The sequence below is a fragment of the Mesocricetus auratus genome, unplaced genomic scaffold, assembly GCF_017639785.1.
Source record: "Mesocricetus auratus isolate SY011 unplaced genomic scaffold, BCM_Maur_2.0 Super-Scaffold_100009, whole genome shotgun sequence".
Taxonomy (NCBI): domain Eukaryota; kingdom Metazoa; phylum Chordata; class Mammalia; order Rodentia; family Cricetidae; genus Mesocricetus; species Mesocricetus auratus.
Genome location: NW_024429193.1, coordinates 53421519 through 53434168, shown reverse-complemented (window position 1 = coordinate 53434168; position 12650 = coordinate 53421519). Strand labels below are relative to the sequence as shown.

The 12650-nt window shown below is 42.5% G+C and overlaps 1 protein-coding gene across 1 annotated transcript in view; it reads left to right on the top strand.

Annotated features, from left to right (window-relative positions):
* The window catches only part of Dennd2c (DENN domain containing 2C), a 76097-nt gene that overhangs the window by 40491 nt on the left and 22956 nt on the right, over positions 1 to 12650 (top strand). The window contains exons 6-7 of the mRNA XM_040752131.1: positions 3087 to 3183; positions 10937 to 10981. Coding sequence (XP_040608065.1) covers positions 3087 to 3183; positions 10937 to 10981 — 142 coding nt within the window. The remainder of the gene's footprint in view (positions 1 to 3086; positions 3184 to 10936; positions 10982 to 12650) is intronic.

The following is a 12650-nucleotide window of genomic DNA, read 5'->3' as shown; positions in this document are numbered from 1 at the left end:
GTTTCCTGTCCTTGCTCTTGGGCAGGCGTCCTCCAGGAGCTTTCTCCTCAGGAAGAGGGCTCTGGCTCCCCCACACGCCTCCTGTATGAGTCCAGAACAGCAGGTCTTGCTCATAGAGCGAGGATGCAGATTCCTAAGGAATTCTGCTTAAGACTTCTAACAGCTTTAGCAGTTGTTTAGGAATTCCGGACAGTAGGGTGAAATGAGACAAGAGAGTTGGGGTGTGGCTCAGTGTTAAAACAGTTGTCCTCCTTGTGTGAGACCCTGGATTCAGTCTTCTGCGTCAGGGAAGAACAAGCAAGAGAAAGCTGATGAGTCTGCAGTGTGGTTCCTTCTTCAAGCACTTACTTCCAGTCACCTTCCCGTCACGCTGTGTGAAGGGCTGTGGAGTCTGATACCAGAAGCTGATTCTCTCTCTCTCTCTGTCGCTCCTTTTCTTGTTTTGTTTTTGCTTGTTTGTTTGTTTGTTTTTGGGTTTTTTTTTTTTTTTTGGTTTTTTCGAGACAGGGTTTCTCTGTGGCTTTGGAGGCTGTCCTGGAACTCGCTCTGTAGACCAGGCTGGCCTCGAACTCACAGAGATCCGCCTGCCTCTGCCTCCCGAGTGCTGGGATTAAAGGTGTGCGCCACCAACGCCCGGCTGCTGATTCACTTTCTAATAACAAGTGATAGGACCAACTCTTACCTTTTCTTTGAAAAAATAAAATAAAAGAAGTTGAGACAAAGATTCATGTATCTCAGGCTGGTCTTGAAACAACACTATGTGATTGAAAATGACCTTGATTTTTTTTTAGGGGGTGGGGTTTGTTTTGTATTATCAGGACAGGTTTCTCTGTGTATCCCTGGCACAAAGGCATGCACCACCACTGCCTGGCTGTATCCCCAGATCTGAATTTTCCCCAAAGTTTTTAGAAACTAAAGGAAAATAAAATGGTGTTCTTTTTTTTTCCCTTTCTTTAAAAAAATATTTTCTTTTTTAAAATTTATTCTTGTTTTTTATGTGCATTGGTATTTTGCCATGGAACTGGAACTACAGACAGTTGTGAGCTGCCTTGTGAGTGCTGGGAATCAAACCTGGGTCCTCTGGGAGAGTCTTCAGTGTTCTTAACCCCTGAGCCATCTGTCCAGCCCTTTTCTTCCTTTTTTAAAAGACATCCTCGCTGTGTATCCCAGGCTGACTTTGAACTGCCATCCTTCAGCTTTGGCCTTCTCAGTTCACTAGCGAGATTGTAGGCAGATGTCTGCCACTATTTCCCAAGCTGGTGATGTACTCCATTGCTGAGTGGAAAGAAGCCGTTAGCACTACCTGTGTCTCTCAAGAGTAAATCCCTTTAAGGGGTTGGAGGGAGGGCTCGGGTGTTAGGAGCCATATGGCTCTTTCAGAGCACCCAAGTACACTTCCCAGCACCTACATCGGACAGTTCACAACCACATGTAATTCTGCTCGCAGAGGATTTAACACCTCTGGCCTCCTCAGGAAGCTGCACTCACCTGCACAAACCCACAAGTGCTTGCACACATACATTCAAAATTAATAAAAATAAACATTATAAGAAGATGTTGAGTCCTCTTAGGATGTCCCAAATGCAATACAAATTTTGTTTTTTTTTTAGTGTCTTTAGGGACATTTGATAATAGAAGCAGTTTTCATTCCTGCCCGCTTTGATGACTGCAGCTGTCCCTGGGAGGGAACTTGCTTTCTGATCTAATCTACATGCCTGGCCCCACCCTTCCTTCCTTTCCCTGCTGTGGAAGCCTGTGTGGAATTGCTAGTGCCTCCCCTGGTGCTTTAGTGTTTGTGGCTGGCAAGAAAGGCACTGCTCTCTGTCCTTTCTGTCTTTCTATAGTGATTGCTGCAGCTGCAGACTGGGTGTAAGCTCCTCATCCTAGCTCAGAACCAGAATTTTAAGTTGCCACTTAATCTGATATTCCCAGAACAGTAGTTTCCTTCCAAATTTGTGGCCATACTTTTGATTCTCCTGCTTACTTTTTTGTAAAGGCAACACTGAAAAACGCTGGCAATTTTTCACTTGAGTGGCAGCTACAGAAATCCTCGAGGAGAGCAAGTTTGTCTAGAGCTGTGACGGCCTGCATGTGTTTTTCAGTGCTTTTGCTTGTAGTGGACTAACTCAGCTTGTTGCTAAGTCTATAAGGACACGTGAAAACATGAGAACTCCCCTCAACTGTCTGGACTCTGATCATACAGTATGCTTAACAGTTCTGTTTAGACAATGTGATAAGTCAAGATCAATACTTCAGCTTGGAACCTTAAGAAAAGAGTAGGCACAGAAAAGCTAATCAGCTCCCTGTTGTGAAATGTCTGTTGATGTCACAGCTCTGACCCTTTCTTCTTTCCAGTCTGTGCACCGCTGTCTGTCTGACTCTCTCACCTTTCCCCCAAGATTAGGAAAGAATTCTGAGTAGTGCTTACTAAGTAGAAACAGCTATAAAATGACTTAGAAATAAATGATCTGATTGCAGTTGCTTGAGGTACAGATTGATGAGTGGAGTGGGAGGAAAGCTTAGTTTTGTATGGGGTAATTTGAGAGTCTCCCATTTGTAGGACATCTCTAAAATAAGTTGTAGCTTTATACCCACTGTGGCGAAGAGTGTGCTTCTTTCGACAAGAGTGTGATGACCTCCTCTTGAGAGAAGCTCCTGGGAACAGAAATAACTAAGCCCCACCCTGCAGTGGGTGACTGTTCCCTTCCTGCTCTGAGCAAGTGAAAACCTGAGCAAGGTCTTAATCACCGTGGGCAGCGCAGTAGCACACCCTGCGTGTTGTGACACGGAGTGACAGAGTCGCCTCAAGACGCTGGACTCGACTCATCTGGAAGGGCAGGGACCTTAGCACTTTCCTTCCCCGGTTTGTGGACACTGAGAACACACATCATCTAATGATACCACTTTAATCCAAAACTGAAAATGGGAAGGTTTTTGTTACTCGAAGTGAATTTTACATAAAAAAAAAACCATTTACTTTATTAATGCCAGTCTTGCAGAGAACCTTGGTGGTGTGGCATTGACCACCATCTTTGTAATTTTATAATTATAACCATCTTTGTAATTTTCTTGTCTTTTTTTTTCAGCTTGTTTTGAAAATAAATGATACATTTGAATCTAAGAGAGGGAAGAAGAGGGTAAAGTTACAGCCTTACACTGGAAAAGAAGCACCTTCCTCCAAAGGTAAGGACCACATTTACTCTTCTGTTTTTAGCGTTACTGTACATATTAGTTGCCTACTGTACATGTTAGTTGCCTACTGCTTCCTCCAAAGGTAAGGGCCACATTTATTCATCGGTTTTTAGCGTTACCATACATGTTAGTTGCCTACTGCTGTGACCGACTTATCTGGTAGGCACAACTTATGGATGGCGAGATTTGTTTGGCTCGAGGTTTCAGAGGGCTCTGTCCGTCATGTCAATTCATGGTGGCAGGAGCACGCAGCAGACTAGGAAATAGCTAGGAAGAAGCCAGGACTGGGGTTATATCCTACTTTTGTCAACCAGACCCTACCTCCTAACGTTTCCACAGCTGCACAGAAAAGTGCCAGCAGCCAGGAGCAAGCATTCAAACCATGAGCTTCTGGGGGAACATTTTACATTCAATCCACGGTAACACATTGTTGCATAACTTAGTGTCTGACTAGACAGAGTCTCACTCAAGTTCCGGTTGGCCTGGAACTCACTATGTATCTCAACTGACCATGAGCTTGTGATGAGCCTTTTGCTTCAGCCTACTAGCTTTTGGGATTACAAGTATGAGACACCACATTCACACTCAGCTCTTCAAGGACCGTCTTCCAATTCCTTCTTAGTTAATTCAAAGTAAAAAGTATTGTGTGAGTAAATAAATAAAACAAATATAAACCAATGAGAGTGCATTTCTTAAAGTCTGAGTAATTATTTTGTACTTTCATTTTAACCTCTTGTTTGTCCTTTTTTGAGGTAGAGTCTTGCTCTTTAGCTCAGGCTGGCCAGGAACTTGGAGTTCCTCTGCCTCAGCCTCCCAGGTGCCGGATACAGACATGCACCACCGTGGCCAGCAGACATGCTGTACCCAACTTGTACCACATCTCTGAAGCTCCGTAGTTTATCATGCAGATGGCTAGATAAAACTAAGAAAGTTGGAATATTCACAAGAAATGATAGGTGTTTTCATAGTTACTCCTGTGAGAAGGGCTGGGTGTGGTGGAGCACACTTGTAGTCCTGGCGCTAGAGAGGCTGAGACAGGAATTGACGTTCCAGGCCAGCCCAGGCTCTCTGGGGAGGTGTTATTTCTTACAACCCCGTGAGGGCTGGGATGTGGTTAGATGATGGGTACTGCCTGTCGCACTGGACGACCCTGCGTCCACCTTCAGCACTAACTACCACAGGACAGTCTCATGAGAGCTTAGCTCAGCTGTCTAAGAGAGAAATATAAAGCTCCTGAGTGAGACAGTCCTGTCAGAGGACAGGGTTTCTTATTTTTACAGATTCACAAAGAGAAATGTCTTAATTTCATTTACAAGTAGACTCTATGTTGAAACAACTTAATTATATAAAGGTGGAATTATCTGGATTCCGTAGACTGTTCTTACTGGGTAAGACTTGTTTTGATCCAGTCCTGCTAAAAGAACAACACGATGAACCAGTTGCCATGTTTAATGTGTTTTCCCAGTGTCTTTTCTTTTTCTTGTTTTCATGTGTGATGTGCATGTGTATATGTGTGCTCATGTGTGTATGTTCCAGTGAAGGCCCGAGATGATGACTCCCCGCTATCATTCCTCTACCTTATTCCTTTGAGGCAGGACCTCTTAATTAAACCCAGAGCTCTCTGATGCAGACAGTCTCACTTGCTAAATGAGGGACACACACACACACACACACACACACACACACACACACACACACACACAGCTGTATGTCTGAGTGACAGGTGATCTGACATGACCACCTAGCATTTACATGGGTTGGGGGATCCAAACTCACCATCCTCTTGCTTGCATGACAAACACTTTAATTACTGGGGCAGCTCCCTAGCCTATGTCATCCTGTTTTCAAAGGGAAATATCTAGACATGCTTCATTCTCCTCTGGGAATGAAATACCTTTGGCTGTTATTATCAGTAACACCTAATATTTATTAAATAAAATAATTGTTTAAAGATTTCATCTCAGCCTAGCAGCGGTGGCCCACGCCTTTAATCCCAGAACTTGGGGAGGCAGAAGCAGGTGGATCTCTGTGAGTTCCAGACCAGCCTGGTCTGTCTACAAGAGCTAGTTCCAGGACAGCCTCCAAAGGCCACAGGGAAACCCTGTCTCGAAAAACAAAAACAAACAAACAAAAAAAGATTTCATCTCATTTGTAATGCCACATTAAGGTTGGGGCTATCCTGTCCACATCTGGAGAAGCTGAGCCAGGAAGTGTGGATTTGAGTCAAGAGCCATTCATACTGAATTTTAGACAGTTGTCTCCTCTGTGTTTCCTTATCCCCAGCAAAGGCATCAAAAAAGAGCTTCTTGTTAGTACAATTCAGACCGAGATACAGAAAATAAAAGCTGACACCAGGCATTGTTAGATTTTTTTTCTAATGCATTATTATTGATTTTCTAAATCCTATGTGGCAAATACTATTGATTTATAGATAAGGAAGTAAATTTTAAGCTGCAGATTATATAAAATGCCAAGATGCTGGGTCCAGAACAAGTGCTTGTGAAACATCACCATTGTCCTGGCCCAGGGAAATGCCTTAGCATGTAAAAGTCCTAGCCACACAAGCCTGGTGACATGAGTGTATTTCCTGAGTCCACATAAAAAGCTGGGTGCTAGAAACTGACTATATATGTGTATTAAAGACAGGCTCTCTACATAGCCTAGGCTGCCCTGGAACTCACAGTGGAGACTAGGCTGGCCATTTCTGCCTCCCAAGGGCTGGGATTAAAGGTGTGCACCACCATGTCCTTATAAAGCAGGACACAGTAGTGCATGTCTGTAATCCCAGCATTCTTACAGTGAGATGGGAGACAGGAGAATTGGGCAGTGCTCCCAGACCACTCCTAGCTAGCCTGGAGAATACAGTGCTGTAACAAACAGCAAGACCCTGTCTCAAAAAACCAACAAAAGGCGAAAAGAGAGAAACGGTTCACAAAAAGTTATTCTTGACCACATGTGTGCTGCAGCATACAAACTCACACACAAAACAAAGTTTTTTAATTAAGTATAAAATAACTGCCATTCAGATTAACAACAGCCTAAAATTGGTAACTACTTTCTGTTCTGTATATAACACTCTGAGTTGGTTATGTTTTTATGCTTATGATTTGAGATTTTAGTAAATTTTGACTCTTCAGGTAAAGTTTGTGTTTTGAGATGTATCTCTCTGTGTTGCTCAAGTTGACCTCAAACTCCTAGGGCTTAAGTAATTCATCTTGTGTGGCCTCTAGAATGTTCCAGACTACAGGAACCTCATACCTGATCAGGACAAGGTTCTGAGCAGTCACATTTTGCTTTTTTAAAAATTGTATCATTGGGGAAAAAATTGTCAGCATCTTAAATTGCCAACTTCTAGCACCAAAAACAAAAAATAATTATTGAAAAGGAACAATCCCTAGAGGTTCTATATCAGGCTTGATTTCCTTTGTAGCTTGAAGGAAGTTAGCATTCCCCCAGCTTCTGAGACAGCCTGCAGTGGACGTGAGGAGTTTGGATTCTGTCTGAGGAGCTCCTAACTCTGTCCGGCACAGTGCTCAGATTTCATCTCTCTGTCCAGCAACACCTAATGGGCCTGGATAATTACATGTGCCTGTTCTGCATTTCAGCCCTGGGTTACTGGGTGCCTCCAACCTGAGCATTTCTTAGCTTCCTGTCTCAGTTGTTGCAAAAGGAAACTGCTTTTCTTCAGCTTCGTCATTATAATTTCATGTGTTACAACCCAGAGCTTTTCATATTCCTGCAGAGTCTCAACAAATTTTATTTTTAAACTGGTTGATGTGATACGTGCCTTTAGTCCCAGCACTAGGGAGGCAGAGACAGGCGGATCTCTGTGAGTTTGAGGGCAGCCTGTTCTACAGAGTAAGTTCCAGGACAGCCAGGGCTATACAGAGAAATCCTGTCTCAAAAAAAAAATTGTCTTTAATCATATGTATGTGTGTGTGCCACATATATTCAGGTACCTAAGGAGGCCAAAGTGGGTATAAACTCCTCTGGAGCTGGAATTGTAGGTGATTGTGAGTCACCTGACATGGGTACTTGAATTGAATCAAACTCCTTTGGAAGAACAGAAAGTGCTCTTAACCATTGAGCCATCTCTCCAGCCCCTAATGACTTTTTTCTGTATAAATAGTTTTATATTATTCAAACTTTTTTTTCTCAAGACAGGGTTTTTCTGTATTGTTTTGGAGGCTGTCCAAGCTGGCCTGGAACTCACAGAGATCTGCCTGCCTCTGTCTCCCGAGTGCTGGGATTAAAGGCGTGCGCCACCAACGCCCGGCTCTTATTATTCAAACTTTTATCCTGTGCTTTCCTTTTAAAAAGACTTAATTAATGTACCTCAAAAACTCTTTCAATATCCACACATAGAGACCCTGAGAGCTCTACTGTACATGGTATAGAAATGAAAGTTTCAACTGTGGTGTTTATGCTGATCAGTGAGACCCTCATTCTATCCCAGCACTTCAATTTTCTAAATCTGGTTGGTAGACATTTTGGTTGTTTCTAACATACTTAACCTATGGAGATAAGCTGTCTATAAAGATTTACATACATGTATATTCAAATAATATCGAAGTGCTTATTTTTTAAATGTTTTTAATTAATTTATTTTTATTTTATGTGCATTGGTGTTCTGCCTGCATGTATGTCTGTGTGAGGGTGTCAGGTACCCTGGAAATGGAGTTACAGGCAGTTGTAAACTTCTATGTGGGTGCTGGGAATTGAACCCAGGACCTCTGGAAGAGCAGCCAGTGCTCTTAACCACTGAGCCATCTCTCCAGTCCCAGTGCTCATTCTTTTACTTACTTTTGTGTATTGTATTTGTAAACTAAGATCCTTGTAGTAGATTCACTTGATCAAAGACTCTATGGACATAAAACAATTCTAGTACTGGAGAGACTGAGGCAAGATGATTGTGTGAATTCAAGCCATCTTGGATTATGTAGTGAGTTCCAGAATAGCCTGAGCTACAGAGTGAGACCCTGTCTCAAAAAACTAAAATAAAATGTTTTTATAGCTATTGCCAAATTGTCTTGAAGACAGCTGGTAATAGCCTGTTTCTGCAAACAACATTTGAATATACTTTCCCATAATCTTCAAAAGTAGATTAATAATTTTTTGCTAATGTTTAGAATATATTATCTTTTTTGGGGGGGGTTACGAGACAGGGTTTCTCTGTTTTGGAGGCTGTCGGTCCAGCCTGGCCTCGAACTCACAGAGATCCGCCTGCCTCTGCCTCCCGAGTGCTGGGATTAAAGGCGTGCGCCACCACCGCCCGGCCTAGAATATATTATCTTATTTGTTGTTTTAATTTATTTTCATTATGAACTTGGGAAAGTTTTCATATTTATCAATAATTTATACATCTTTTATGTGAATTGCCTATTCCTAACCATTTACCATTTTTCTGCCATGTGCTCTTTTTCTTATATGTGTATATGTACCAGGCTTTCTTTCCTTTGGGCCACCAACCAGCTCCCAAATCATTACATGGAGATATTATTAGTTTTGAATGCTCCACCTAGCTTAGGCTCATTTCCAACTAGCTCTTTTAACATAAATTAACCTGTTTCTCTTTATCTACTTTTTGCCTCGAGACTTTTTACCTTTCTTTCCTTCTGTGTCTTATTTTCACTTCTTCTCATGTCTGCTGGCTGGCAGCTGGCTGGCTGGCCTCCTGTTCTCTCCTCCTGTCTCTCATTCCTCCTAAGCCTAGGTTTCTCCTCCTATTTACTCTCTCTGCCTGCCAGCCATGCCTAGCCTTTCTCTGCCTAGCTATTGGCAGTTCAGCTCTTTAATAAGCCAATCAGGTGCCTTAGGCAGGCAAGGTGAAGCAAATGCAACACATCTTTACATAATTAAACACACATCCTTCCATCATTAAACAGATGCAGCATAAACAAATGTAGCACATCTTTGCCTAGTTAAAATAATATTCCATAACAGGTGTGGAAGCCAGGTGGTCCAATCTCCTTTTTTTGTTGAGACAGAGTATTACACTGGCCTAAACCTCACTGAGTAGGCTATGCTGGTTGGCTAGTGAGTCCCGGGATGGGATTATAAGCATATACCACTGTATCTGACTTTTTAGTGGATTCTGGGACTCAAACTCAGCCCCCTCATGTTTGTGCTGCATGAATTTTACGAACTGAGCTAATTTCCTTCTCCATGTTCTTTTTTCCATTTGATTTGTGATAGCTAGTCAAATATTAAGAAATATTTTGATCCAAATATTGTGGCAGATGCGTTTAATCCAAGCACTCAGAAGGCAGAGGCAGGAGGATCTCTGTGGGTTGAGGATAGAATGAACTACACAGAGAAGAGAGATACCCTGGCTCGAAAAAACAAAAGAAGAAATTTAGTTTTAAGCTGCTGGGCATGGTGATATGTATCCTTAATCCCAGCATTTGGGAGGCTGAAGTAGGAGGATTTCCTCGAGTTTGAGGCCAGCTTGTGCTACACAGTGAATTTCTATTCTAGCCTGGGCTACAGAATGAGACCCTGTCTTAAAAAACACAGTAAAGAAGAAAAAGGTCTTGTGTCTTCTGTACACTTACAATATTTTCCCAATTTGTTTTCTAGTTTTTGAGTTTACTACTGAGTTGTTCTTTTTTTTCTGAAAATTTTTTAGATATATGCAGTGTTCTATCTGCATGTATGTCTGCATACCTGAAGAGGGCACTAGATCTCATTATGGATGGTTGTGAGCCACCATATGGTCTCTGGGAATTGAACTCAGGACCTTTGGAAGAACAGCCAGTGCTCTTAACCATTGAGTCATCTCTCCACCCCCTTGATCTTCTTGTACTGTCAAGCACTAGGTTACAGGTGTGGCCACTAGACCTGACTTAATTTCAAAATGTTATGTAATCCAATTTACAATACTTTTGATTTATAAGTGTTTGGCTCTTATTTTCCTGATACATTTAAAGATCTTTCTCTTGATTTGAAATTTTTAGTTGGTTTTAATTTTTTAGACCTAATCTAGAAGTTCCCTAAAAAAAAAAACCAACTATTTATTGCATTTTATTTGTGTGTGTGTGTGTCTGTGTCTGTGTGTATGTGTGTGTGTGTGTCTGTGTGGTGTAGGTGCCATGGTGTGAATTTAGAGGTCAGAGGACATTTCTGAGAGTTGGTTGTCCATATGATCCTAGGATTAAACTGACAGCCTTTTTTTTTCTCTTGTTGAGAAACCTCACTATGTAGCCCCCTGCCTGGCCTGGGACTCTTTTGAGGCTGACCTCAAATTCACAGAGATCTACCTGCCTCTGCCTCTCAAAGTGCTAGGACTAAGGACAAAAACCATCATACCCAGTTTTTTTTGTTTTTTTTGTTTTTGTTTTTTTGTTTTTTACGAGACAGGGTTTCTCTGTTTTGGAGGCTGTCGGTCCAGCCTGGCCTCGAACTCACAGAGATCCGCCTGCCTCTGCCTCCCGAGTGCTGGGATTAAAGGCGTGTGCCACCAACGCCCGGCTCATACCCAGTTTTAATTTGCTTCTTTAAAAGTCATTTTTGAGGATCTGCAAACTGTAAGAGTAGTGCTCTGCCTCTGAGTCCTTGCCTTTTTAAAAAATCTTTTTCACGTTTCTGTCTTTCAACAGCTGTGCTAATTTGACCTTTACTAACTTGACCCTCATCCCTCACTCAAGGTCCCAGACTGTGACAGTTTCCCATCGTTCTCGCCCTCACGTGCTTCCTACTACTAGACAATACAGACGGAAACTCTCCCTCTCTTCCTTTTTTCCAGGTGAAACCAGTGGGAACGAGAGTGATGGCGAGTACCTGCCAAAGAGTGAGTGAGTCAGCGGGCTGCGCCCTTCCATCGCCCTGGCTTCGGGTGGAGCACCGCCTGCCTTTGTGATTAAGCGTGCTTTTCCCTGTGTGAAGTTCACTCTGTAGGCCATTGCTTCATTCTCAGGCCCTGTTGAGATTTGCGGAGCTAAATAGTACATTCAGCTGTTTGACAACATGACAAATCTCTTTTAGTGGAGTGAGGTAAACCAGGATGGCTCTGAAGACGAGTTCTCGAGGGAGCAGGGCAGCACCGCATGTCCAGACATGTGCAGTTTATAGCAGCCAAGAGTGTGTGAGTCACCCTCATCCACAAGTACTTAGCCCAAAATAGCTGATTTTTCTCTAGTAACCCAAGGGTAACTCTTAAGTACATTTTCTATCTCTGCCATTAAGAAAGGAGATTGACATTTACATGTAGGTACTTCTAGTCCAAATTATTATGTGGTTCATATTGGGGTTCGGAATCCATGTACTTCTGGCTCTTACTTGTGCGAGCACTTAATGAATTGTCACAGCAGGTTTAGTTTTAGTTCTTGTTTAACTGGCTGACACACAGCAACACGAAGAGCAGGAGTCACAGGTTATCAAAGCCGAATGCAGGGCAGCCCTGACACTAATCTCATGAGTAACAGCCTTGTGCTTCTCCGCTGGCCTAAACTGCTCCAGGTTTTGGATTTTGTAGCCTGACTAAAGATGAAACTTAGAGCGTCATGGGGTTCAGCACTGATGTGTAAGGATGAGTAATTTACTGCAGTTGCTAATGAGAAGCAAGACCCAATGTGTCTTGACTTGAACTTAGCCCTTTGGAGGGTCAGCACACCTTTTCCCAGAACATCCAGGAAACTGAGTGTTTCTAGGGAAGCATTCCTGATTGTAGTTTTAAAGAAGTTCCTGACATCTTGAGCCACAGTGTAACTTATTTCGTGGAAAAAGTCACCATGTCTAGGGGAGGAGATGACAGTCTCAATATGGTTGTGATTTCATTTTTCTGGTGGCCAAGAAGGTTGAGCATTCTTTCACAGACTTTCTTTGACCATACGTGTCTCTTGGTTTGAAAAGTATGTTTCATCTGTTGCACAGTTGAACTATTGTCTGCTTTGTTGGTTTTTGTGTGTCCTAGCTGTTAGTCTTCAGATGAATATTTGGCAGAGCTTTTCTGCTCAGTGGTTGTCTTCTTTTGCTGCTCAAACACTTTTTTAAGTTCTTGCAATCTGATTTATTCGTTCTTGCTCTTACTTCCTTAGTCAGACATGCCCTATTCAACAGTCACTGTCTGTGTCTTGAAGTGTTTCCCCCGTGACTTTGTCTAGCAGGTTCAGATTCTGTCTTGCATTAAGATCTTTGATCCATTTGAATAGGTTTTCATGGAGTGATAGGGGTCTAGTTTCATCCTTTCTTTTTTCTTTTTAAAGATTTATTTATTTATTTATTATGTGTACAGTGTTCTGTCTGCATGCATGCCTGCAGGCCAAACAAGAGCATCAGATCTTATTATAGACTGTTGTGAGCAGCCATGTGGGTGCTGGGTTTTGAACCCAGGTCCTCTGGAAGAGCAACCAGTGCTCTTAACCGCTGAGCCATCTCTCCAGCTCTGTTTCATCCTTTCTTATGTGATGAATATCCAGCTTTCCCAGCATCTTTTATTAAAGAGCCCCCCCATTTGTATT